At 33.8% G+C, this 23,342-nt stretch overlaps 1 protein-coding gene across 1 annotated transcript in view; it reads left to right on the top strand.

The window, feature by feature from the left end:
* MAN2A1 (mannosidase alpha class 2A member 1) overlaps positions 1–23,342 on the top strand; it is a gene marked incomplete at its 5' end in the record, with an annotated part of 111,028 nt that overhangs the window by 46,550 nt on the left and 41,136 nt on the right. The window contains 3 exons of the mRNA XM_017728371.1: positions 3,605–3,790; positions 5,151–5,265; positions 8,070–8,137. Coding sequence (XP_017583860.1) covers positions 3,605–3,790; positions 5,151–5,265; positions 8,070–8,137 — 369 coding nt within the window. The remainder of the gene's footprint in view (positions 1–3,604; positions 3,791–5,150; positions 5,266–8,069; positions 8,138–23,342) is intronic.

The raw sequence follows: 23,342 nt of genomic DNA, 5'->3' as shown, positions 1-23,342 counted from the left end.
TGTACAAGAGAACAGGAAGAGCAGGACAGATAATGTTCTTATAAATTGGATTATCCAGATAATTGTTTTTTCATAGTTTTGATTAATTTCCTTTCTGTGTCTTAAAATGCACCAAGCATTTCCTTCAGCTTCATCATAGTCTATTTTTTTAATATTTTTAGGTGTGGTTACTTAATTGTCATTTTTCTGGTTTTTATTACATAGATTGCAGAAACTTCATATGAATTTGTTTGTACTGTTTACAACTTTACATTGTTAAAGAGATTCCTTCATTTCAGTTGCGTTTAACTTCTGAAAAAGGTTTGGGTATAGAATCTCTGGAGAAACACCAAACTGTCAATGTTCTTAGGTATTAAAACAAAGTATAGTTTAAAAAAGTACCTGGGAGGTTTTTAATTTTTCATTATCCTTTGTAAATAACGTGTAAGGAAAAAATGTATAAATATTTTTTCATTGTTCTAATATCAGGTTTTTTGTCAGTTTTGTTTTCAGAAACTGTGAGAATCTTCACCAATGTTACAATAGCTATGAGAACAGCAGGCGTAGGGGTTTTGTCTTTTATTTTTCATTTCTTTAAAGGAAAGGAAATTCAGTAGGATCATATTTAATCCTCGAACTCGTGATAATTATTTCCGTAATATTTTTGAGCTAACATATATCCATGTATATGGGGTATGTCTATGTTTGTGAGGGAAGGAGTCATGAACAGAAGGTTCATACAACAGAAGGTTCATACAACACATGTGTATGTGTTCTTTACCAAGGATGAATATTTTTAAGTTCCAGCAGAACCAGAATTAAGTAGCACTTCACTGTTACTTAAAAGCCAGTGTTCAGCCTCAGGACCTAATATGAAAACTAACCATTTAAGCAAGAAAAGGGTTTGTTTGTTTAAGGTTTTTCCTGTTTGAAAAAAGGTTTGTTTGGGTTTGGGTAGTAAAGAACTGTTAAGAAAACGTAAGGATTTTATAATGGAGATTGACAGTGATTTGAGACATTATTGACTTTTTAATTTTAAGTGAGAGATGGGTGGATTGAAGTGGTTTAAAGGGTGATAAAATATGGACCAGAAGTTTATATAATGTGACGAAAAGATAGAAAGAACAACAGCATGGTTTGGGACAAGATAGGGACACAATCTGTGGTTTTATTAGTTACTGATGTAAACAGGGAAAAATTACAGTAAATCTGCAAAGAGAATTGGTGAAGTAATTTAGACAATGAATACTACAGTGATACTTCTAACCATACAGATGGATAGAAAATACTACATCTTGAGAGTTCAAAATCTCTTGGATAAATTATTTATTTAAGTTAAACATAAACTGGACTTAACTGTAAGCTAGTGTAGGCATTGACAAATCGGTGAAGCAAATTTTGGTATACTTGCAGTGTCCTATCCAGGACAGATACTACAAATTACAATGAAGAGGTAAATTTGTAAAAACTATTTCAGGTCATCTGCAGTAATTTGAAACAGAGGTGAGAAAACCAAGGCTTTATACAGCTTTCATGGAAAGGCATTAGATGTTTACCTAAAAGCTGAAGTGTTTTCTAATACCATGATGTATTTCTGAGTGTCTTTCATCTTTGACCATTGAACCATTTTAGTGTTTAGAAAAATATTGAGACATGAAAGGAAAACTCTGCATCTGAGAGACATCCCTATTAATAAAAAAGAAAATTAAATTAATGTTAGTTGTGGGGAAGGAAATCTCACCTTATTTTAAGGACTAAAATAATAGGTACAGTTAGGTCAGTGTTTAGTGGCTAACTCAATTTTTTTAAAAAAGGTAAAGTGTTTTTAGACAGGGTTTATTCACTAGATGAATGAACATCTGATGTCTTTTTTTCAACTAAAATATTTTCATTTTTCTTTCAAATTAAGCTGTATTTCCACTGTCGATATCACCATGTCCCACAGACGTAGAGAGGAGGAGAGAAGAACCAGCAGGCAGGAACTGTGCAGCAAAATTGATTTATTTAATTATTTTACAAACTCTTTTATAGACTTTTTCTTCATAGTCTAATTGGTCAAAGGATCAGCCACCCCTTGGGGGTGATTGGCCAAAATCCTAAAACATCCATTGTCAAAATATTTTTCTACTGTACCATAAACAAGACTTTTCAAGGTTGCAGGTGTTCATGGTTTACAAAACTCTGCAATATCTTCTGTGAGAGAGAAGAGTCTCTCACGGACTTAGAAAAGAGCGGGAAAAATTCTTGCTAACAGCAATATTGTATCCACAAAGCTGCAATAGGACAAAGAAGGAGGGATGCACAGAAGTAGGAATTTGCGCTAAGCAACATTAAAATTACAGTGATTAAGGTTAATCTAGCACTAGTAATTAAATACAAGAATTGTAACTTTTAAACACCTTGATTTTGTATGTAGCTTCTGAGCAGTTACCTAAACTGCAAGAGCAAAATCTCATCCTGTTCATGAGATATTGACAATATGAAAATAGTTTAGTCTGTTACATATACAGTGCACGTTTCTGTGTAGTTGGGTATGTGGTACTTGCAGTTTTTAAAGAACTGTCACCTATGTGTTGCATAAAGATGAGGAGAAAACTGAATCCAAAGGAATTTTTCATGTTAACAATTAATACCATGCATAGTCTGATAAAAGGGTTTTTTTTAAATTTTTTTGTTGTACCTATTTTAAAATTGAACATATGCCCTCACTGGGAACTTGGGTAAATTAAAGAGTCAACTTATTTTCCTTCTTTTTTTAAAATTTATTACTTGCATGCCTAGAAGTTAGCATTACAAGAAAATAAGTTGTTGTGATTTCTTTGTTTTTTGTGGCATTAACCTGTATCATCTTTGTTGCTTCAAATAGTTGAGAAGTGTTCATTAACCTCTAATAAATTTTGAAAAAGAATCTGACAATTTTCAGAAGAAAAAAGTTAACAGATGTTTTCCCAGAATTTACGCAGGCATTTCTGTTAGTCAAATATCCATAATAACTGGCAATTATGGGGATATTTTTTGTAAAATAAATTTAGATTCTCATAAAGAAAGTAAGAATCTAGTGGTAATATTCTAGTGCTAGGCTTTTGCAACAGATGTAGAAGAGGAAGGCTCTGCATTCTGTTCGACATAAGGGTTTTGGAATCCAGTGTTCTTCCTGTTCAGGTGAATGTATAGAGCAGGTGCACAAGGTGCTCTAAGCCCTTAGAAGAATTTAGTTTGCATTAAGTGCAAATGGCAGAATAGATATTGGACAGGGTACAGTTTAATATATTCATTTAAAACAATTTTATTTGATTAATAATTTGCTTTTTGAAATGGGAATTGTATGTTTCTTATAAGGCACTCTACCCGTACTGTGGGATTTTTAAGACCAGATCTGTATCCTTCACACATTTATGAGTGTGTATTTCAGTTTGCACTGTTATATTTTTATTTTAAAAGTCCATCTTCCATCACAGAAGTCTTGCAGATAGCTACCGTGTGAAGATAGAAACAGGCTAAAATGCATAAGAACAAGGTTTAAAGAGCTTATGGAACTATTTGCAGTTTATTCTTTAGATCAAATGTGTATTGCTTTTTACATGTTAACCCTATATAAATACTTGATTATTCTCTGCAATTCCAGGGCAGCTGAAATTCTCTACTCCTTGGCTTTAGTACAGTCCAGTAAATCTGAGAAGATGAGTGTATTTCCTTCTGTGGATAACTATAAATTGCTGACAGAAGCTAGGAGGAACCTCGGACTCTTCCAGCATCATGATGCTATTACAGGAACAGCCAAAGATTGGGTGGTTGTGGATTATGGCACCAGGTAATTTATTATAAATACATAAACTTAAATCTTAACTTCCTTTTGCATTTTTAGAACTGAAGTGTTTATTTCCAACATACAGATTTGATATAGCAACATACTCCACTGATAGTGTAGTGGTGCTCTGCATGAGAAGTGGATTTGATTACCCATGCTCTTCATTTATGAAATATTTTTTAACTCTTTGTGTAAGAATTTGATGTCCAGACAAAATTTTGGTATTTCAAAAGGTAGACACATTACTGAGATTTCCTTAATAAGAGAATTTTTTTTTCAGTAACTGCCATATAGGAGAACTTTTTATATTTGTCTGTCCTAAGCCATGATCAAAGATGTGCTAATTTAAGCGTATATTCCTTGGAAAATCCCACACCCTCTGTGGTCTTCCTTTCTTAAATGTCAGAAATCTTTTTCATGTTGACAATCTTCTGCTTGTCTGTCATTGCTTATTGTTTCAGCTGGGGGGTATATTTCTCAGTATTGAGAAATTATTCTGCTAGCTGCTTCATATAATTTTTTTGAAGAACATTGCATGATATGTGGATGTCTGTGTATGCACATGCTTTAATTTTGGGTTTCTTCAGAAAAATAATACGTTTTGAAAAGTTAAGAACTAGTAAATTTGATTAATTGAGATGATGAAGGTAGACTGATGGTACAGCATGTTCACTAAATAAGTAATTTTTTTAAATGCATCTTAAATACTCCTTCTTGTTTTAAACTATTTCATGACAAGTGTTTTTAAATTCCATGGTTTTAATCTACTATGTCATAGGTATTCACAATTCACTTGGTTAGGAGAGAGTAAAATAAAGGTTTCTTTCACTTTACAAATAAAATTATCCAGCTCTCTGTATTTAGAAATTTGTAAACATTGTGTGAATTGTAACAGTGGACATCTTGGTAGTTTATATGGTTTACAGTTTATATTCTTCTTGTTTCTGATTTTCTCTTAATCCTGTGTAAACACAATCTTGACTTTGTGCCCAGTGTTTCAGGCTTGTCTCCACTATAGAAACTGAAAATCAAATATACAAATTGCAAACTTTACTAAGGTTAACACTTTGACAAAGTACTTGGTATTCTGAGGATACTCCTTTTGTAGCATAGCAGACAGGAGGAGATGTACCTTATTTTCAGTATGCAAGACAAGAATATAACTCAGATACATCTGCATTTTTCAGGCTGGTCACCCGTTGCAACTTACTGTTCTTAATTTCATAAAATACTGATGTTAAAAAAATTATTTATTTATCTGCAGCGCTCATATTTTTGAGTTCTTTAATGTTTTTACATTTTGATATTACCACATTGAATAAAAAAAATTGAAAACTAACTAAGATTTTAAATGTTTTAACAGGCTTTTCCATTCAATAATGAACTTGAAGAAAGTGATAATTGACTGTGCTCATATTCTTATCTTAAAGGACAAAAGTGCTTATAATTACGACACAGCAACTCCATTCCTGAAGATGGTGAGCTATCTTCCTTGATTTTTTCCAAAAATGAAATATGAGCTATGTCTTTTGAATACAGTTTCAGTGGCCTGAGAAACATCAGAACTGAATTTGCAGCTAATGCCTTCTCAGAAATCTACTACTTATCACTCTTCATATTAGCTCAAGATATTAGAAAGTAAAAACTGAACATGTCAGCAGTTGATGCTGAAAAAAGCCCACACAGCTAAAAGGACTTATTTTATTCCCCTTTGTGAATGACCTAGTAAAAGCAGGTGTTCTAATTTCCTTGTGGGCATAAATTTGTTGGTGACTTAAGTGGCGTACATGTAATTGAATATATAACAGTATGCGGTCCTGTAATTTGACTTCACTTGTAACTTAAGAAATATGGGAAGAAGAAAATTTCCTTCTCTCACAGAGGCCTAGCTTTAGTTTGCAAGATTAGGTCTAGACAATACCTTGTGATCTTTTTCCTTTGCTGAAATTATTCGAAACAGGAGTATTCAATGAAATGGATGATAAAGTCATCAATGAATCCTCAGGTATCATTTTGAGACCTATTTTACAGGAAGAACACCTTGAAGAAACACACTTGCTAATATTGCTTCCTTTCAGAATTCTTAGTTTCTTCACTCTCTGAACAGAAGTCCTCTTCTGTGATAGCTAGGAATTTTTAGGAAGACTGCATCAATGCATTTATCTTGAAGAGGGACAAAATGAGATGCTTTAATTTCTTTGTGCATAAACACAGTAGGGTTAAGACAGTCTTTATTATATGATTACCTCACACTTCTGACATAATAAACATGACATATTTTCTGCTGGTTTAGTTGTCCCAAGTGAATTACTCTTCCAGTCACATGTATACATTAAAAAAAAAAAAGTTAAAATAGTTTTCCATACTTTTTATGACTTTTATGCAAATATATATGTATGCTGCATATGTATGCTATGTGCATGTGTGTCACAAATATATAATTTTTCTCCTCTTTGGAAAATGAGTGTGCACTTTCATAAAGTAGGAATATTTTGAAGGCATTCATAGGATGAAGTTTTTACTCCTGCTCTGAATTACATTGGAAGACATTGCAATGTTACATTTTACTAATGTTCCTGTTCTTTATCAGTCTGGATTAATACCACTGCATTGTAGAAGTACTAATTGCTGTTTAAACTGTATATTGCCTAGGAGCATACTAATTCAAGAAGCTATTATGACCACTGTGAAAGCAGAAATTAAAAAGGAAGTTCTTATTTCAATGAATTTATTGTGTCTATGTAAAACAAAAAAATAGGTGATTACAAAAGTAGATTAAGATTTATCTGTATGCTAAACAATATCTGCAGCATATCATTAATCTAGTATCTGCTGTGCACTGAATGTAGCAACAAACGCTTTTTAATATGGGATTTGTAGACTGCTACAGGAGAACTTCAGGATACTTACAAAACACCTTTGCAAACCTTGAGCAAGTTGAAAGTTCAAAGGCGTTCCTTTTGGAGTACAGACTGTGGTGTTTTGGTGGCTGATGGAAGCTGACTTTAAGAATTGCTCAGAGATGGGCATTCAGAATGAATATCAAGAGGGTTGAGAAAGACAAACGATGAAGACTCCAAGATTGAAAGTGGCTGTTGTTTTTGAGGTGTGAAGAAGTAAAAAACACTTAGAGGACCAGAACACAAGACCATTGCAGCAGCATTCCAGCAGGCAGCAGGTACAACCAGGGAAAAGTTTCCTTCTTGGAGGCAGAAAGAAGAAAGTCAGGAATAAGACACTATTGAAGGATTCCAGAATGACACTGCCTGCACTTTTTCTATTCTTCTTAATTATTAGTTACACACGAAAGCATCATGTTTATTCAGTTGGTAACTGAATACTTTGTGTGTTAAGTTTTACAAACTCTACACTAGTAAACAAACAAAAAATCTCTTGGGAGGCAATACACTGAGAAATAGAAGAAACTTAAAGATCCCAGAATGGCCCAACTTTGGTTGGATCATGGATGAGATTTAAACTGTAAAAGTAAAGCTGTACAACCATTACACCATTCCTGTACTTAAGTCTTAGTTCTTTCAGTGCAGAAAGAAAATTTTAATGTAAGTGACAATTGCTGGATTTGAAAAACATGATGTTGAGGAAGTTTTGAGGAACTGAGAACTCCGCACTTTCAAAGTCTAAACTGGTCACCATTGTGTGAACTGACAGGAATGCACTGTGAATAAGCAGTTTGTCCGTTCTCTTGGACTAATGCAACAGTGACAGCAATGTCTTGTCTCTACCTTTCCTCAGTGGAAGTGAGCCCTGTACCACACCACAACACACCTCAGATTATGTTTTTTGAAACTTTTCTCTGTGTACAATATACGGTAACAATGAGAGCTCACAGGAGACCACACAGTGAATCCTTGTGATAAGTGCACAGGAGTGTAGTGTTTCAGAGTAAATTTATAGCAGGAGAAAGTTAATAAAAATATGTGATAAGTATTCGCAAAATTTGAAGGAAGTTGGTGATGATAAAGTCTTGTATGCAAAAATGAAAACACAGGCGTGATAATTTGATAATGGAATCTAATAAGATCTTTAATAAAAACAAATATTTCCCAGTGAATTGGTCAAAGTGAGCCTCTTCCTTTTGTCAGTGTGAAGGACTTAGTTTATTAAATTTTGTGGTTTGTCATCCTCAGTAATGTGCTAAAATAAGCTTTGGTTTGTGTTGTTAACGTGGTTTTGTACTTCACAAAACACATATAATAGGCAAAGCTCATAAATTATCCATTGAAGTGTATTCAAAAGCAAATTCAAAGATGTTCTCTTGTAGGATGATATTCAAGCTTCTCAAGATTCTTTGCCACGCAAGACAGTTATAAAGCTGACATTGCAACCAAGGTAAACAATTTATATATTATTCAGTGTCCGGGATTCTTTTAGCAATGTGTGTGTTTTCACTACCTGTTAAGTAGTTTTTATGCCATTTCCTTTTTTTTCTTTTTTTAAAAATTTTCACTCAAAATAGAGCTATAAGTTTTTAAAAAAAAGACAATTAAAAAAATTAGTCTGGGAGATTATGCTGATATTATTATGTCTAATTGAAAGTGGACACAGCATGTTAAAACTATAGGCATTTCTCATACCACAGCTGAAGTAAGTATTCTGTTTCTGTATGGTCTTAGAGCATTGTAATACTAGATAGATTATGCTTGAGAGAAGCAATAGAAGATTCTAATTAAGCAGAATTGCAGGTGCTTTAATGAACTCTGTGAGCAAAATACTAAGTTTTTATAAGCCTGAAAATCACAATTTATAAATACTGGAATTGTGTTTAAAAATCAAGTAGAAGATAAACTAGGTCATTGTTCTCTCTTAACTCCAACTTTCCATTGTATTAAGAGGAGTTACTTTTTTACTTAAATGTAGTTGTAGAGTATTCAGTTGAAAATGGCATCCTCGTATCCCCATGAACACTCAGTATCCCACCTGAAATAATGTACACATTCATTGAAAGTGACTGATCCAAATAAAGTGAATAAGATATATGGGTATGAGAGCTACTGTATGTGTAACACAAATAATACTAGGTATTTGCTTATGGAACAGAAGATTTAAGATTAATTTTAAAAGCAGCGAATGCTATTTTTGCTGATGTTAGTATTTGATTTCTCTAGTTCTAGCAAGTGGCAAGCTAATAAGACTTACTTGCCTAATTCATGAAGGTGTCCAACTATTCAGCCAACTAACTGTTGAAAAAAATATTATTAAAGTCTTTGAAAAAGTGAGTGAACTTTAGTTTTTTGTGAGCTTTTGGGGAAAGCTGTCGTCAGTCCTCCAGCACTAAATGTACATAATGTGTCTATATGTCTGCTTTTCTCTGGAGCGTGCTATTTTTTTATAATAGGACTTCTACTCTCTTATTGGAGTGCTATATAGATGCTAATAGATTCTTTTAAACTTGTCCAAAATGGCCAAGAACTCAGGTGCCTATTTATTTAACTAAAATATTTTAGCTTTTCAAAATCATCTCCTCAGGTTTCTTCCCTGGAAGCAGGTTGTGTATGTAGTATATGAGCACTTAGTTGGAGGCAAGTTATGATGCAGACTTTCTTTGCCATTTGAGGATAGCTTTATTGCCTTTTTTTCCCTCACCTAAGTTAGCTGTTGAAATTTTCCCTATGCCCCTTTCATCCCTTAATATACCTTTTGTTTGCATACGGTGTTCCACTTTTGTCTCTGCATAATATGCTAAGTTTTTCCCTATTTGGTATTAATTAGACATTGGCCTTTTTTTTTTTCCCCTCTTACTTGTACATTAAATAGATATACATGACATTACCATTAATATTATTCTAGCAGACTATTGTTGCTGCTTTCTAAAGTGGTCTTAACTTACTAAGAAGATAGTACTAGTAGAAAATTGCTCGCTTTATGTTGTCTGGTATTGTGAAGATACCATACAGTCATATAAGGTGTGGTTCATATAAGGTGCAGTTCCAAAGACTGCAGTCAGAAATGTGGCAAAAAGAATGAAGACAGGAAAAATCAGACAAAAAGGGCAAAGAAAGATTGTAAGAGAATATTGATATTACTGACTAAACCCTGTTTATTTTTTTACATCCTTTTTTGGAAACACTTTGAAAGTAATGCTTAAGCGGACACTACTTCATGTTTCTTTTGTTGTTAAAATTTTCATTTGAATATCTGTTTTTTAAGCTGGTTTTGCTTATAAAAATGAGCTTAGTCTTCTCTACATTTATGTGTGGTTGTAGTCTGAATCTGCACTAACTTTATTACCATTGGGAAAAGTGGTCTGTAAGCTGACACAGTAACTACTGGTTAAATCTAGTATGTGATTATTATGAATGCATCTGAGTTTTCTAGTAGCATTACATTAAAAATGTTAATTTCAGTAGAAGCTTAAAATCAACTCAGTAAATCTATTATTAAGAATTACTATGCTTAAATTTCAAACTTTAAAGCTTATAAGAGAGAAACTGGTTTTTTCCATTTAAAATTTTGGGGCATCAGCAGATTTTAAATTCTGATCTTCACCAGAACTTTGTTATTTGCTTATCTTCTGTTCTTAATAGTCTTTATTATTCACCTGTCTCTAATCAAATCCCTAGATTTCTTTCTTTTAGTGTGTTCTAATTTATCATTATATGGCATAGAAATTAAATCAGTGTAACTGGCAAGGTGTTACTTTTCTTTGATTGTCTATTTAGCTTTTTGTATTTTTGCATTTCCATGTCAGAATTTAAAAAAAATATCTGTGTTGTAACTTGGTTATTCTTCTCTAAATGTGGTTCATATCACCTGTGAGTTTAGAGTGACACTGCTGATGGGAAGCTCATAATGGCTTTTTAAATCTCAATCTTTTTTTTTTTTTCTTTTTTTCCTTATTTTACTGATTGCAAATATAACTGGTTTTCTACAGGAACATAGTTAGTAATGGGCTTTTTGCCACTTTCATCCATCCTTCCTTTTTAGTTTTTAACTTTTTTTAGTTAAGTGTTCTCTTCAATGCTCGTGAAATTTGTAGTCAGTAGTGAAAACTGATCTGACAGACTGTACAGGAGAGCTACCACAACTCGATTATGTGGAAAAAAAAAGGAAAGCAGGAAAAGATCTATCTCTCAGTAATTATTGTTCTAGTATGAAGTACCTCCATATTGTTGTGTAGTTGAGAAGTAGCTTTCAAACTGCTTTTAAGCAGGTGCCACATGTAACCTGTTCGGTATTGTTTCTGCCCCCACCTGAGCATCTTGCTCTGTAGTGCTGTTGTGATATTTTTATGAATCCATAGTTTTATTTTAAAAATAATGTGTTAATTTTGATGAAATAGGTATACAGGGTATTTTAGATCTTAACTTTGACTCCGCCACCTCAGGATGACTAAGTGGTCTTATGATCAGGCTTTTGAATACTGAAATTATGGAGTCTTTAATTACACTAAATGTCTTTTAACTGATAAATGACATTGCATGGTTTTTAAAAAATTATTACTTTCAGCTGAAAAATGAAGCTTTCACAAGATAATATCCAACTAGATATGGAACTACTTCAGTCTTGTTCTGAAGTTTAAAATTACTGCATGTCTTGGAAACAAAGCTTGTTGAGTGTGCTGATAAATTGGATGCTGCTTCGTACTCTGTGAGTGCCCAGCCCTTTAATATAATAATAGATTTTTAGGAACAGCCTGCCAGAGGTCATAGTTCGTGAATGGCAAAAGATTTGCACTCACTGGACTTGGTGGATGGGGGATGTGTTTGAACCTCTTGTCACGCAGTTTAGGCTGTCAGCAGCAGATGAAGGTCACACTGCGAGGGGAATGGTTTTCCAGCTATTTCTGTCTGTGCTGTTTTCTGGAGACACCATTGCAGGGGAGCATGATACATGACGAAATGACTGGATTGACTGCCCCAGCTTGGATGTTGTAGTGGTCTTGTTTGGCACAATATGGCGAACCTGAGTGAAAAGGCCTAACAATGGCAATTAGGTTTTACTTCCCTGCCCCCCCCACCCCCCATTTTTGTTCTAACTCCTGAACCTTCATGTACCCAGCTGGGCAGTTTCACTACTGAGCTCCACTGCACTCTACAAGCATGGTATAAGGCATCCTATCTGAACTGAAGATACTATGGCACTCAAATTTTTTTAAAAATCATTAATTTAGGATTATTTTTAGTGCTAAACCAACTATTCTTATAATTTTCCCGCAAATAACTTTTGTCAGCCAATCTTAGAGGAAAAATATTGTATGATAACCTCCTTATCGGGCCAGTTTTATAGCTTAGCAGACACTATTTCCACTAGCTGAAATACTTAGGTTGCTCAGGGTATTAATTATAGGAGGATACACTGTAATCAATTATTTCTCCAAAGATCTGTCAAAGCAGTTTAGTGATATCCGCCTTATAAAAGAAAGTTTCCTTTTTTCAAATAGAGGATGCAAAATATTCTAGGCTTTTATCCTTACCTTGTTATCCATGCAGGTTTTGGCATAAGGTTGTATTTAATAGAGTTTTGGCATAAGTTGTGTTTATCCCATTAAGTCAAAAAATTTGTGGTATTTTTTGGGAAAGAAAATCCCAGTGTACCTCTATAATTTTTCAAGTTGCTAGTCTTTTCAGAAATTCACTTGGCAGGTTATATTCACTGCTTTCTCAACACAGCACTATAATGTAGAAGTTAAAGCTATATTGCTAACTTTAATGTGTGATAGAGAATAATGTACAAAGGTCAAAAATTCTTGACAGAGCAGTGTGTATGTTATTGTATTTGATTGGATGACTACAGCAAGGATAACTTGTCTGAGATGGAAACTTTGTTAGTCACATGCCATAACTGTGTCTTTATGAGCTTAGAAAGTGACTGGATCAGGGTAATTATCTTTATTTGGCAACTTTAGCTTTGGTGATGTGTTTTTGTTTCCTTTTTTTTTTCCCCCTTTAGACCTATGTCGCCCATTTTGGTACAATCTATCAAAACTGTTGTCCAATGTAGTTACAAGGAGAGGACCCTCCCAAGAGCATTTGACATTTTAATAATACACATGTGAATTGCCTTTTATGCTTGCATGACTTCAGAGGCATATGTATTCCTAGTTATACTCTAAAATAACTGGGAAAAAAAGACAGTTGAAACAAAGGTATTTTCAATTGTCAATGAAGAAAAAAAACAAGTTTAAAGAAAACAGGAAAGAATACCGTAACATTTAAGATGCGTTCATAAAAATTTGTGGTAATTCATACATTGTTAATATGCACACCTGTTCCCCAGAGAAGAAAATAGATCTTGAAAAAGTAAGCGAACAAATAAACTCTAACCAAACCAATAGTTTTAAGTTTTTATTGGATGAAATAGTGATTGCAATATGCACAGCCTTGTGTCGTTAAGTGAAACCTCTGTATTAGTATCTTTCAGAGAGGTGGACAGGATGAATAGTCATTCAGTCAAGCCTTAACACTCACTGCTTTTATTAAGAAACAACCCTTAATTAGCACTTCTATTAAGCACCCAGAAGTGCAAGTATGTAAAAAATTAGAAAACACTTTGGAGGTGATACATGAAGAGCCTGCATTTTAGTTTCCAATACCCTGGCTGCTTAGGTTGAATACAGCCTAATGGTTTTTTGAAAATTACTTTAAAGTGTTAATCTCCGTGTTCAGCTGCCTGATCAATTTACTAGATTTCATGTGACCTGTAACTGCCATGAGCATGTTCTGTTTGTAGTAAACTCAAGGTCATTTTGACTGAATCGATTGGATATTTTAAAAACATTCTCCTTGGTTTTCATGATGGAAGAGCTGTTGCAGAGGCAATGAAATACTTGGCTGACACAGGATAACTCAGATGTCTGAATCTTGAAACATCACTAAATGTGAACTTGAAATAAGTATTTCAGTAAAAATCATTCTGGTAAAAGTGGTGACTTCAAAATGAACAAAAAGCATGATACATTCATTCTGTTTTTTAGGTGGAACTTAGCTGTGCAGCTATCTTTATGACCAAACCCTGCAAACTCTCCATTGACAATGTCTAATGGGACAGGAAGTGAGGGGTATGGAAGAGTTTCACAGCACCTTGCTCTCTTTATTCTCACTTTTTGTGTAAGGTCATAACAGTTTTTCAGAGGTTTCTGTATTTTCTCTCTGAGTTTTCTACTTTTTGTATTAAAAAGACATTTAAAAAATATACTACATGCAGGCTTATCTGAGAACTGACTCTAGGCACGGTAGTTGACATCTCTTTAAAAGTTTATCTGTGAAGTCTGAAAACAAAACAAAGAAGCTAAGAGATGAATGCCTGTTTTTGTTTAAGGGCTTTAAAACTGAACTGTGGTACATTTTTGGAGTTATGATAAATTTTCATTAAGAAGAAGAAAAAAGCAGCTTTCATTTGCAATTAATTGTACTTCAAAGCTTTTTGTGGAATTAATTTTTAGTTTTCAAATCTCAGTTTTTGAATGCTATGCTTCTGAATTCAAGTTATTCTAAAAGTTGTTAAATTTCAAACTTTTAAAGATTATTTTTCAGTGTATAAAAATTCTTAAACATCAAACTTTTTTTCAGTTTTTGGTCTGTCGTACTGTGGATGAGCCAATGACAGTCTCTTCTAAATGTTTTTGTTTACTGTCTTTGAAACTGCCATTGCAAAATTAAAACAGTAAATAAGTTCAGTTTGTAGCATTTGTAGAATCTTTGCAGTTTTTCTAAATTGCACAAATTTAGTCTTTTCATTTCAATGCACAGTATAGCAAAATCTTTTGTTGGGGTTTGCAGTACCAGTACAGTCAGATAGTGAAGGTGTTGGATGCTTCAGTTGCTGTAAAAAATGACAACATCAAAATAAAATAAAATATGAAAATGAGGTCTTACAAGAAATTTCTGGTTTCCTCTGAGAACACTGTAGTGGAAGTATCATGAAATACAGAAGGAACAGGTGAAATAAACATACTGTAGGGGAAGGGAAAAACCCTCCATTTGTTTTCAAAAAACAGAAAGTGATTGTTATGAAGGAATATGGTAGTGAATACTTGAATACAGCTGAAAGATCTGCATCGTATGCATGCACGTGTTGAAGCAGCTTTGGAAGTAGAATATACATATTTTCAGTATATTAGTACATTTGTGTATTATTTCTTTTTTTTCCAGGCACTTGCCCCTTCAGCCTTTTTACTGGAGTTACTTTGAGGCAATATTGTAGTTAGTCCAAGGCTCTCAAGGCACAGACTGAAGTGATATGGAATACTTAAAAGTCTTTCTGCTCTTCTGAACCAGATTTTTTTTCCCTTCTAAATGCAGATTTATAAAGCCTGCACTACAAGAGGAACAAGGAAAGGATTTTAGTGAAGGTACTTCCTGATCCTGAAAAAGTCAGGGGGCTTCAAGCCCATCTTGGACCTCAGAACATCTCACAACTTTGTGGTAAAAGAAAAATTTAAAATAGTGCCTTTGGACTTAATCCTTTTATCCTTAATTGGAGAGTAGTTATGTGCTCCACATTAGGATATGTGTGCCACTACAATCCATCTAAATCATAGGAAGTATGTGTATCTGGCATATGTAGTAGGTACATAACATTTAAAAGTTTTGTCCTAGGTTGATGTTGATTTTTTTTTGTGTGTGTGTTCTTAAAATATACAGTTCTTGCTGTGTCGGTGTCTGTGTTTTTTTCTTGAGGGTGTTCCATGGTTTGTTCTTGAGAGAGCCACACAAAAGTCCTGTTTCCTGTGAGAATGAAGGGATGGATTATGTGCCTATTGTCTGCCTCATTCTGCACCTTTTGCATGAGCAATGGATATTATAAAGATTCTCACCTTTATTAAGGAGTCTAAAATTCAGATTTGGGTTTGTCATTAGGTAGGGTAATCCTGCAGTGATTCTGAAATGTCAAACTAAGATTATGGAACTCTTTTTAAGCACAGGATCACTGGTCTTATTTATTTGTATGTTAGACATTTTTATTTCAGACATTACTGCTCCTAGAAATAATATGTAATTTTCGCATAGCTCTATTTCTAAACTATACATTTAACTTCCTTTTCAAATACTGTTATAATCATGGCATTATATTGCGTTAGTCACAACTCTACTGAAGTAGATTCTTGTGAATTTACTTATTTCTTGATAGTATCTCTTTATTTCTTGATGTCACCAATTAGATGGTATAATGAAAAGCTGATCCCTGGATAATAGATTCTGTTTCCACCCTTTTACACCTTATGAAAGCAACACAAATTTATGTTGCGTGCTTGTAATTTGAGGTTGAGATTACCATCCTACTAACTGTTATGCAGGGTATTATTCATAAGCTGCAAAAGATGTCTTATTTAAGAAGAGGAAAACATCCTACTATTTCTTCATGTATGATAATATTTTATTATATATATTTGAGTTAATATTCTACTCTAGAATGAACAGTTGAATTGGATTATAATTTGCTGCTTTGATGTAAATTGATTTTTTTTTCCTTGTTACATCTGTGACAGTATTGATGAATTTATAAGAAGCTTCTCTGGATGTGATGTAGAGGAACATATTAGCATTATTTATTTTATCTGCTTAGGTAAGCTGATAAATATCCTTAGACTTTATCCAGTCAGTTAAAAGCCTCTTGAGCAAAGGTATTGGCGTCATCTTTTGGGGAAGAACCTGCTTTTCTCTGATTTAATAGAAAACTGATTGTTTATCTTGATTTTTAATAAACCACCCATATTCCTACTGCCCCAGATTTTGTGTTTACATCTGACGCTACCTCTGAGTGTGTAGGTCCTAATCATAAACAAAAGACTTCTCAATTTAATTAAATGTCTAGGATTGCATAGTTATGAATGCTAATGCTTTCAGTATCCACTGTATCTTGGAGAAGGTATGTTACATCTCTAGCAATTTTTGAAACTATTTTAATATCATTAGGCATGTTGATTCAATTTAAACCACAATTTCACTGTAGTTTCATTTGTTGCTTTGACCTTAACTTTGTGCTACCTTCTCTCTGTTAATGGACAGACTTGCTGGTTGCCTAGCTGTTTTCTAAATGTTCATTGGTAAATGTTCATTGGTAAATGTTGGATATCACATAGTATTCAAATTATATCCTTTGGTATCAATCTGAGTAGGGTGGAATTTTTTTTGTGCAAAGTGAGGCCAAGAAACAAGCAAGGAATTCTTTAGGTCAGATAATAAAGTCACAAGCTGTTTTCTATCTGTCATGCTAACAGAGTAGAATGTAAATAGATTATAAAGTTTGACGTCATACTGCCAACAGCCACTCTATATAGGGTTAGTATTTAAAACTGTCTTGGTGAACTGGAGACTTTATTTCATAGTCAAAGAAGCAGGCAAGTGGAAGTATTGCACATCACATGGGAAAATATTGTGTGGACTCACCAAATGGACATTAGTGAAGCAGAAGAAGACTAGATATGCCAGAAGATGAAATTAAGGGAGTTGCTTGTATGGTGTCAAAGACAATTTTGCTCTTGGAAATATGGGGTAAGACCCTGGAAAGGGTTAATAGGAAAACAAGGGCACTAAGTCTGTTTAGTTTGAAAAGACTGATAATAAGGAACATAAATCTATAAATGCATACAGGTTTGTTACAAAGAGTCATATTAAACATGCAGTGGAAAAAAGGAAGATATAATTGGAGGAAATGTAATTAAAATTTTAATTGTATATTAGAAAAACTGGTGCTTGAGCTGCAGAACAGTATCATCAGTTTTGGACTTTTTCAAGAACAGTGTTTGCAGCATTTTTCAAAGTTTGCTCTACTGATTTCTCATTTTGTTTAAGGGGTCAAGCTATAGCAACCTTCCAGTGCACTGGGGAATTTGTTAATATCTAGATTTTTCTTTCTCTCTTCAATTTACTCATGGGAGTCATAGCAAAATGGGGGCTTTTGTAGTACCTGACATGACTAAGGTTATAGTCTGTTTTGTACGTAGACTTCTGTTTGACCAGGTGGAATAAAACAGAAAAGTGGACTGGTTTAAGGCATGTAAGACCTTCCAGTGATCTGAAAGGCTGCCTGATGTTTACATAAGAATTGGTTGCTCTAGTGAGAGAACATCTCTGCTTACATTTGTTGTGAACAAGCACAGCAATTTATGTTCTGTTTCTTGTACAGGCACATGGAATTTTCTGTTCAGGACAAAAAGGTTTTTTTCTCTGACAAATGATATTTTGTCACTTGGCAGATGTGCTGTAAAAGCTGGAGTGCTTTTGTATCACTTTTGATAAAAGATTGTCTGAGTGCTGGATGTTTTAACTGTTTTATGCATTAAATGTTTCCAGCATGATGTCTGGGGAGGTTGTGGAGGTCTTTTTTTGGTGATATTATTAATATTAATATTACTGTAGGTAAGGCGAGTTTTGGATGTGGGGAGCAGTGTGGTAGCTACTACTACTAGCTGTGTAGATTAGTAGCAACAGATCAGTTTTCTGTAGGAATGCAAAGGGTCAAGATATTTCCTATCTGTACTGGAAAATCCTGCATTTTCCCTTTGTCTCTCTACACCCCTCCCTCTCCTCATGCTCCAGAAGTTCTGCTTCTAAAAGAAATATCTTACATCCCTAATATCAGATTTCTGTATATTAGTTGGTATGATGTAATGTTGGAAGTGTATTTTCCCTTCTGGAAAAAAACTCACAAAAACCTCTGATACATCTAATGGGTATTGCTGATTTTGTTCCCTTTTGAAATATGAACTAGGAAGAAAATTATTTTTGTATTATTGAGCAAGTATCCATGCATATCTGTTCCAAAATACGTTAAGTAATTCCTCAGGAGCTTATGGGGTTTTATCTCAAAATTAATTTAGACAAATTGATTTTGATACTTTTCGTTTCCTTCTTTTTTTTAGTAGAGTTTGCCACTATTGAAAGAATGTTGTGGATCAGATGTCACTGATAGTAGTTCAAGGTATATGGAGACTTAGAATTCAGTATTTACAATAACATATAATAGAAGAAGTATAATTTGGGTGAAATCATGAGGATATTTTACATTTGAGAAATAAATATTCATTTCACAGAGGGGGACATAAAGATAGTTTTAAATACCTGCAGAGTCAAGTTTTTCTTTGAAATGAGCATAAATCAGACTCAAATACCTTCAGAAAGTGTAGGACATTGGTCACAAGATTTTCATGCATGGGGGTTTGAATAACTTTGTCCAAAACTTTCTCTGTTGCCTAACTTTCTTACAAAATTAATTTTGAATAGAACTGAGAAGTGTCTTGAAATGCTGTGAAATGCAGTTTCTGAAGCCCAATTTAGTAACTGATAGAAGAGCTGTAGGAAAAAAGCATTAATCTGCTGCCAAGGACAGTGTCACAATCATGAGCCTGCACAGTTGGCTTTTGATGAGTCTTGTTCCTAAAGGAATATTAAGAACAGACCATGGATTGAGATATTGGAAAATGTCTAATTTCTGTATAACCAGAGGAGCACTGTGAACAGAAAATATCCTGAAGATTGTATATATTTATTTTCAGAACAATTATTTTATAGGCTCTATAATTATATTTTATAGATCATCTTTAGTAATTCGTAGTAGAAAAGCATACAAAATGGAGGAGGGGACCTGTACTTAAAATGTCATGTTATTCATACTTTTGACTGAGGAGGCCTTGACTCTTATGTGCAGGACCGTAAGAATTTTGAAAAGAGCCAAGTAACTTGGCATAATTTTTTTTTTTTAACCTAGCAGTTGAGTAAGTATTCAATAGAGTTTTCCTTCTTAAGAAAAAGGAGTTGTTATGGTTAGGTTTTATTCCCAAGTTTTTCCCCACAGCCCTCTACAGCAAGGAGAGAGCATTTTAAAAACAGGAGAGTCATTTTTGTGCTCAAGTTCCTTGGTTTTAGTCTGTATTAAAAAAAAGAGGAAAATAAGTATCTAGGTGGTTTCTTGGCCTTCCGTGCAAGAATCACGGAAGTCTTTTTTTCGGGGGAGGTTGTACATATTTGCACAATGCACAGATAAATGACTGGTTTAAATAGATGGTCTTGGTTCTTTTCCTTCCATGTGCTTCCATCCCCGAAGACATGCACCTGTGTAATGGCAATTTGTGGCAGTTTCTTAGGATCCTAGTTTCCTTGGACTTTTTGGGGTTTTTTTGTTAAACTTCCAGCATACATCAGAGGTCAGGTAGTTTAGATTTTTTAATGATATTTTTGGAAGCTGCCATGGCAAGCAGTGCTTTATGCAGTTTAAATATTAAGCCCTAGTTTGTTTCTACCTCATATACATCAGTGTTCAGTAATTAAGCGTTACTACCTACTGACTCTTCTCCCATCTTTCAAAGTGATTTTTTCTTGCAATTTTAAGATGTGAAAAAGTTTTAATTCTATCTTTATCGCCCAGTGAGATGATTTTTTGTTTTAGAGGATTACAGTTTTGTTTACAATTCTAAAGTCTTAGTCTATCAAAGTCCATCAACAGTCAAGAACTCAGAATACATTTCTAGCTGAATTGTGGTTTCTAACCCACCAGTTTTTCTGCTTTTAACATATGTAGAGTTACTTCAATTCCTTTTCTCTATAGCTTAAGGCATTTTAATCTGTTTTCATTACTCCTCCCTTGATGTTTTCAGAACTTATGTGCATCTGTTTGTTCTTTTTTGTTCTTCAGTGGAAGACCATTGATACAGTATATGAGTTGGCTTCATGGCTTTTACCTTTTATCAGTTTGGGGCGTACTTGCTGCATTTTTTTTTCACCATTTAGGTAGTTTTTACCTTAGCCTCTATAGGAGAAGAGTGAAAGAAACTAATCAGCTTTGAAGGTCTTGTTCGTGTACCTTTGCATTAAAATTGTGCATGTGTGTCCAGAGAACTGACACTGATGAAACCATTTATAATGGGAAATGCACCAATAGGTCTCAGAAGGTTTGCTGGAGAAATTTTAGTAAAATTGATCAGTCCAAGCTGGAGTTCCTCAAGGAATTGGTTCTCCAAGTGAATTTGAATACAGTTACTCCGCCGAGCAATGAAAGGTATTGTCTTGAACTGTGAATCCCAGTGCCTTGAAGAGGTTGTCTTTGGATAAGCCTTTGTCACTGATGATGCTCTGACATTTACTAGTAGTGAGTTGTGGTTTCTCATGTTAGTTGAATGCAACCCCTTGTGATGGAAGCAAGAATGAACTTCAAAAGGAAGTGGTAATTATGGTAATTGTGTTGCAGGTGTTAGCAGTAAATGTGTGTATCAATATATATGCCCATATTCTTCACACTGAAGAAAAAGAAAACAGAGATCTTTTGAAATACTGAAGCTCTTCTGTTTAAGAAACAATATTCTTTTAGGAGGCAGAGATTAAAGTTCTTAGAGATCTAAATTGTCTTTATTCATATTTCTGTTCATAAATAAAACTACAGCAGTTGACATGTTTTCTTAATTGAATAATGAAAGTATTTGAAATAAGAAGGGGGAGTAGGGGGAAGTGAGGCATGTTCCAGCTCTTGCTGAAAATGTTCCACAACAAGTTAAGTCTTGAAGGAAAGACTGGTCAAAATATTTGATGCTTGAATACCCAAAAAAGTATGGAGTAAAATAATTCAAGGTGTAACTTTCCAAAAGTGTCTGAAAATGAGGTGTCAGGAATTGCTTTTCTAAAACTGCAAATATTTGTGATGCATCCAATTTAGGATTAAGAGCTCAAATCTGCAGTAATTTCTCATTTTTTGATGGGCTGAGAGCAGTTAACTCCTGCTCCAGTTCAGAGGTGAAATACGTTGTCTCCCTGTGAGTGGTTTTGTCATGGTTTTTGTATCAATACAGTTTATATTAACATAGTTTTAGGATTCTTAGTTTTCTTGAATAAATGGAAGAAATTATGGCTGACTCTTGGCCATAATGGTGCCTCTAAAGTAAAATATTACAGATAAAATTTTTCATATGAATTTTACCAATAAGCATTAAAACCCTTCACTCTTTAACTGGATGAAAGATGTAAACTTTAATAGTTTTCTTGGTGTTGTTGCCAAAGACCAGTGACCTGAATAATGAAAAGAAAATATTTGCTTGCTGCTTCTGAAAGATTGTAATGTTCATGATTTTGCCTTAAAATAAGGAATAGAAAACCTTTCAGTATTATCACGTTGCTACTCTGTGTAATGCAACCACAGTGCATTAAGCAATTGTACTTAGCTTTTTGCATGGCATTCTTTGCAATGATACAGCTTAAATGAGGTGAAGCTCTTTTTTTTTTCTAATAAAATCTACAATTTTTATGGTGGGATGTTATTTAAGGGTGGGAGTTGAATGGCACTTCAGAAGTAATGTAATTTAATTACATTAGTCAGTGCTTTTGTATATGCACAAGAATTACATCTTACTTTGTATAAATACTACAGTCTTCATGAAATAATATGTCAAAACAAAATGTTACTATCTAGTCAAAATTCCTGCATTTGTAGTGCTGAAAATGTGACCTATCATTGCTAGATTCCTCTGACTATCTTACTACTCTACACACACATAATGAACTAAAAATACCTTGATTTGAGAAGTTAAAAAAATTATATATTTTAGTACAACAAGAGATTTGTTTAATCCAAATACAAATTTTAAATAAGTAGCCTGATGAAGTATAATAATAATATGGCAGTTCCTAAGGTCTTTTGTTAGGTAAATTTGTCATGAGACTAATCAAAGCTGTGAAATATGTTTGTATCTATGGGAAGGTGAACAAAGTTCCTGGAAATATTTTTTGCACTAATATGTTCTTTGCTTGGCAGGTAATTTAAATTTAATGAGGGAGTGTAGCATTAGTGAAAAATTATTATATACATAAGGTCTCCTTTTACTTGGAGGCATAAGAATTGAGGAATTCAATTGTATAAAAAGAAAAAAAACCAAGAAGACATGGTGTTCTGTTGATGGATGAGATTGAGGATTTATTTTGAGCTTTGGTGTTCAATTATCTGTTAATCCATATTGTTTCTGACAGAGTTCTTAACACTCTGTTATCACAGTATATGAGGAGTTCTTAAAAAAAGTTTATTTAATATAATTTCTTTATTCTTCCTGATTTGTAATGGGTCGAGACTGAGAGCAGGGTTGGTATAGCTAGGTTTTGTTTCCACTAATGTTATTTAAAAAAACCCCAACAAAGCAACAAAAACACCAAAACATTAAACCAAAAGGTTAACCAAAACATTTAAATTAAGTCTTACCCTGAAAGAAGACAGCTCCATATAAGCAGAAGTATAAAATGCCCTACCCAAGTCTAGGGGAGGTTCTCAGAAATTCTTGCACAAGTTCTTAAAGACTCTGAAAGCTGACCCAGAATGTGGTTAACTATTATACTGTCTAGCAATCTAGGAGTCTTCAGCATGAAATGGGGCAAAAGAGAGTATCCCAAAGCATTTTTGGTTGTGATCACAAATATACATTGAAAATTATTGGTATGCTTAGAAGTCATGATTCAAACAGTACTTCACAGGAATTTAGAGTTAAAAGGAAAATAATTTTTATGGAAAGCTCATTTGATATATGGCAAGTAATCCAAAGGTTCTTGATATAAAAAGCTAATAAAACCTCTGATTTTGTTTATTCAACTAATGAGAAATTGGAGTTGACCTTTTATTTCCT

This window comes from Corvus brachyrhynchos, unplaced genomic scaffold (assembly GCF_000691975.1).
Source record: "Corvus brachyrhynchos isolate BGI_N302 unplaced genomic scaffold, ASM69197v1 scaffold433, whole genome shotgun sequence".
Classification (NCBI taxonomy): Eukaryota; Metazoa; Chordata; class Aves; order Passeriformes; family Corvidae; genus Corvus; species Corvus brachyrhynchos.
Note: the sequence above shows the minus strand (reverse complement) of the source record. Positions and strands in the feature narration are given on the sequence as shown.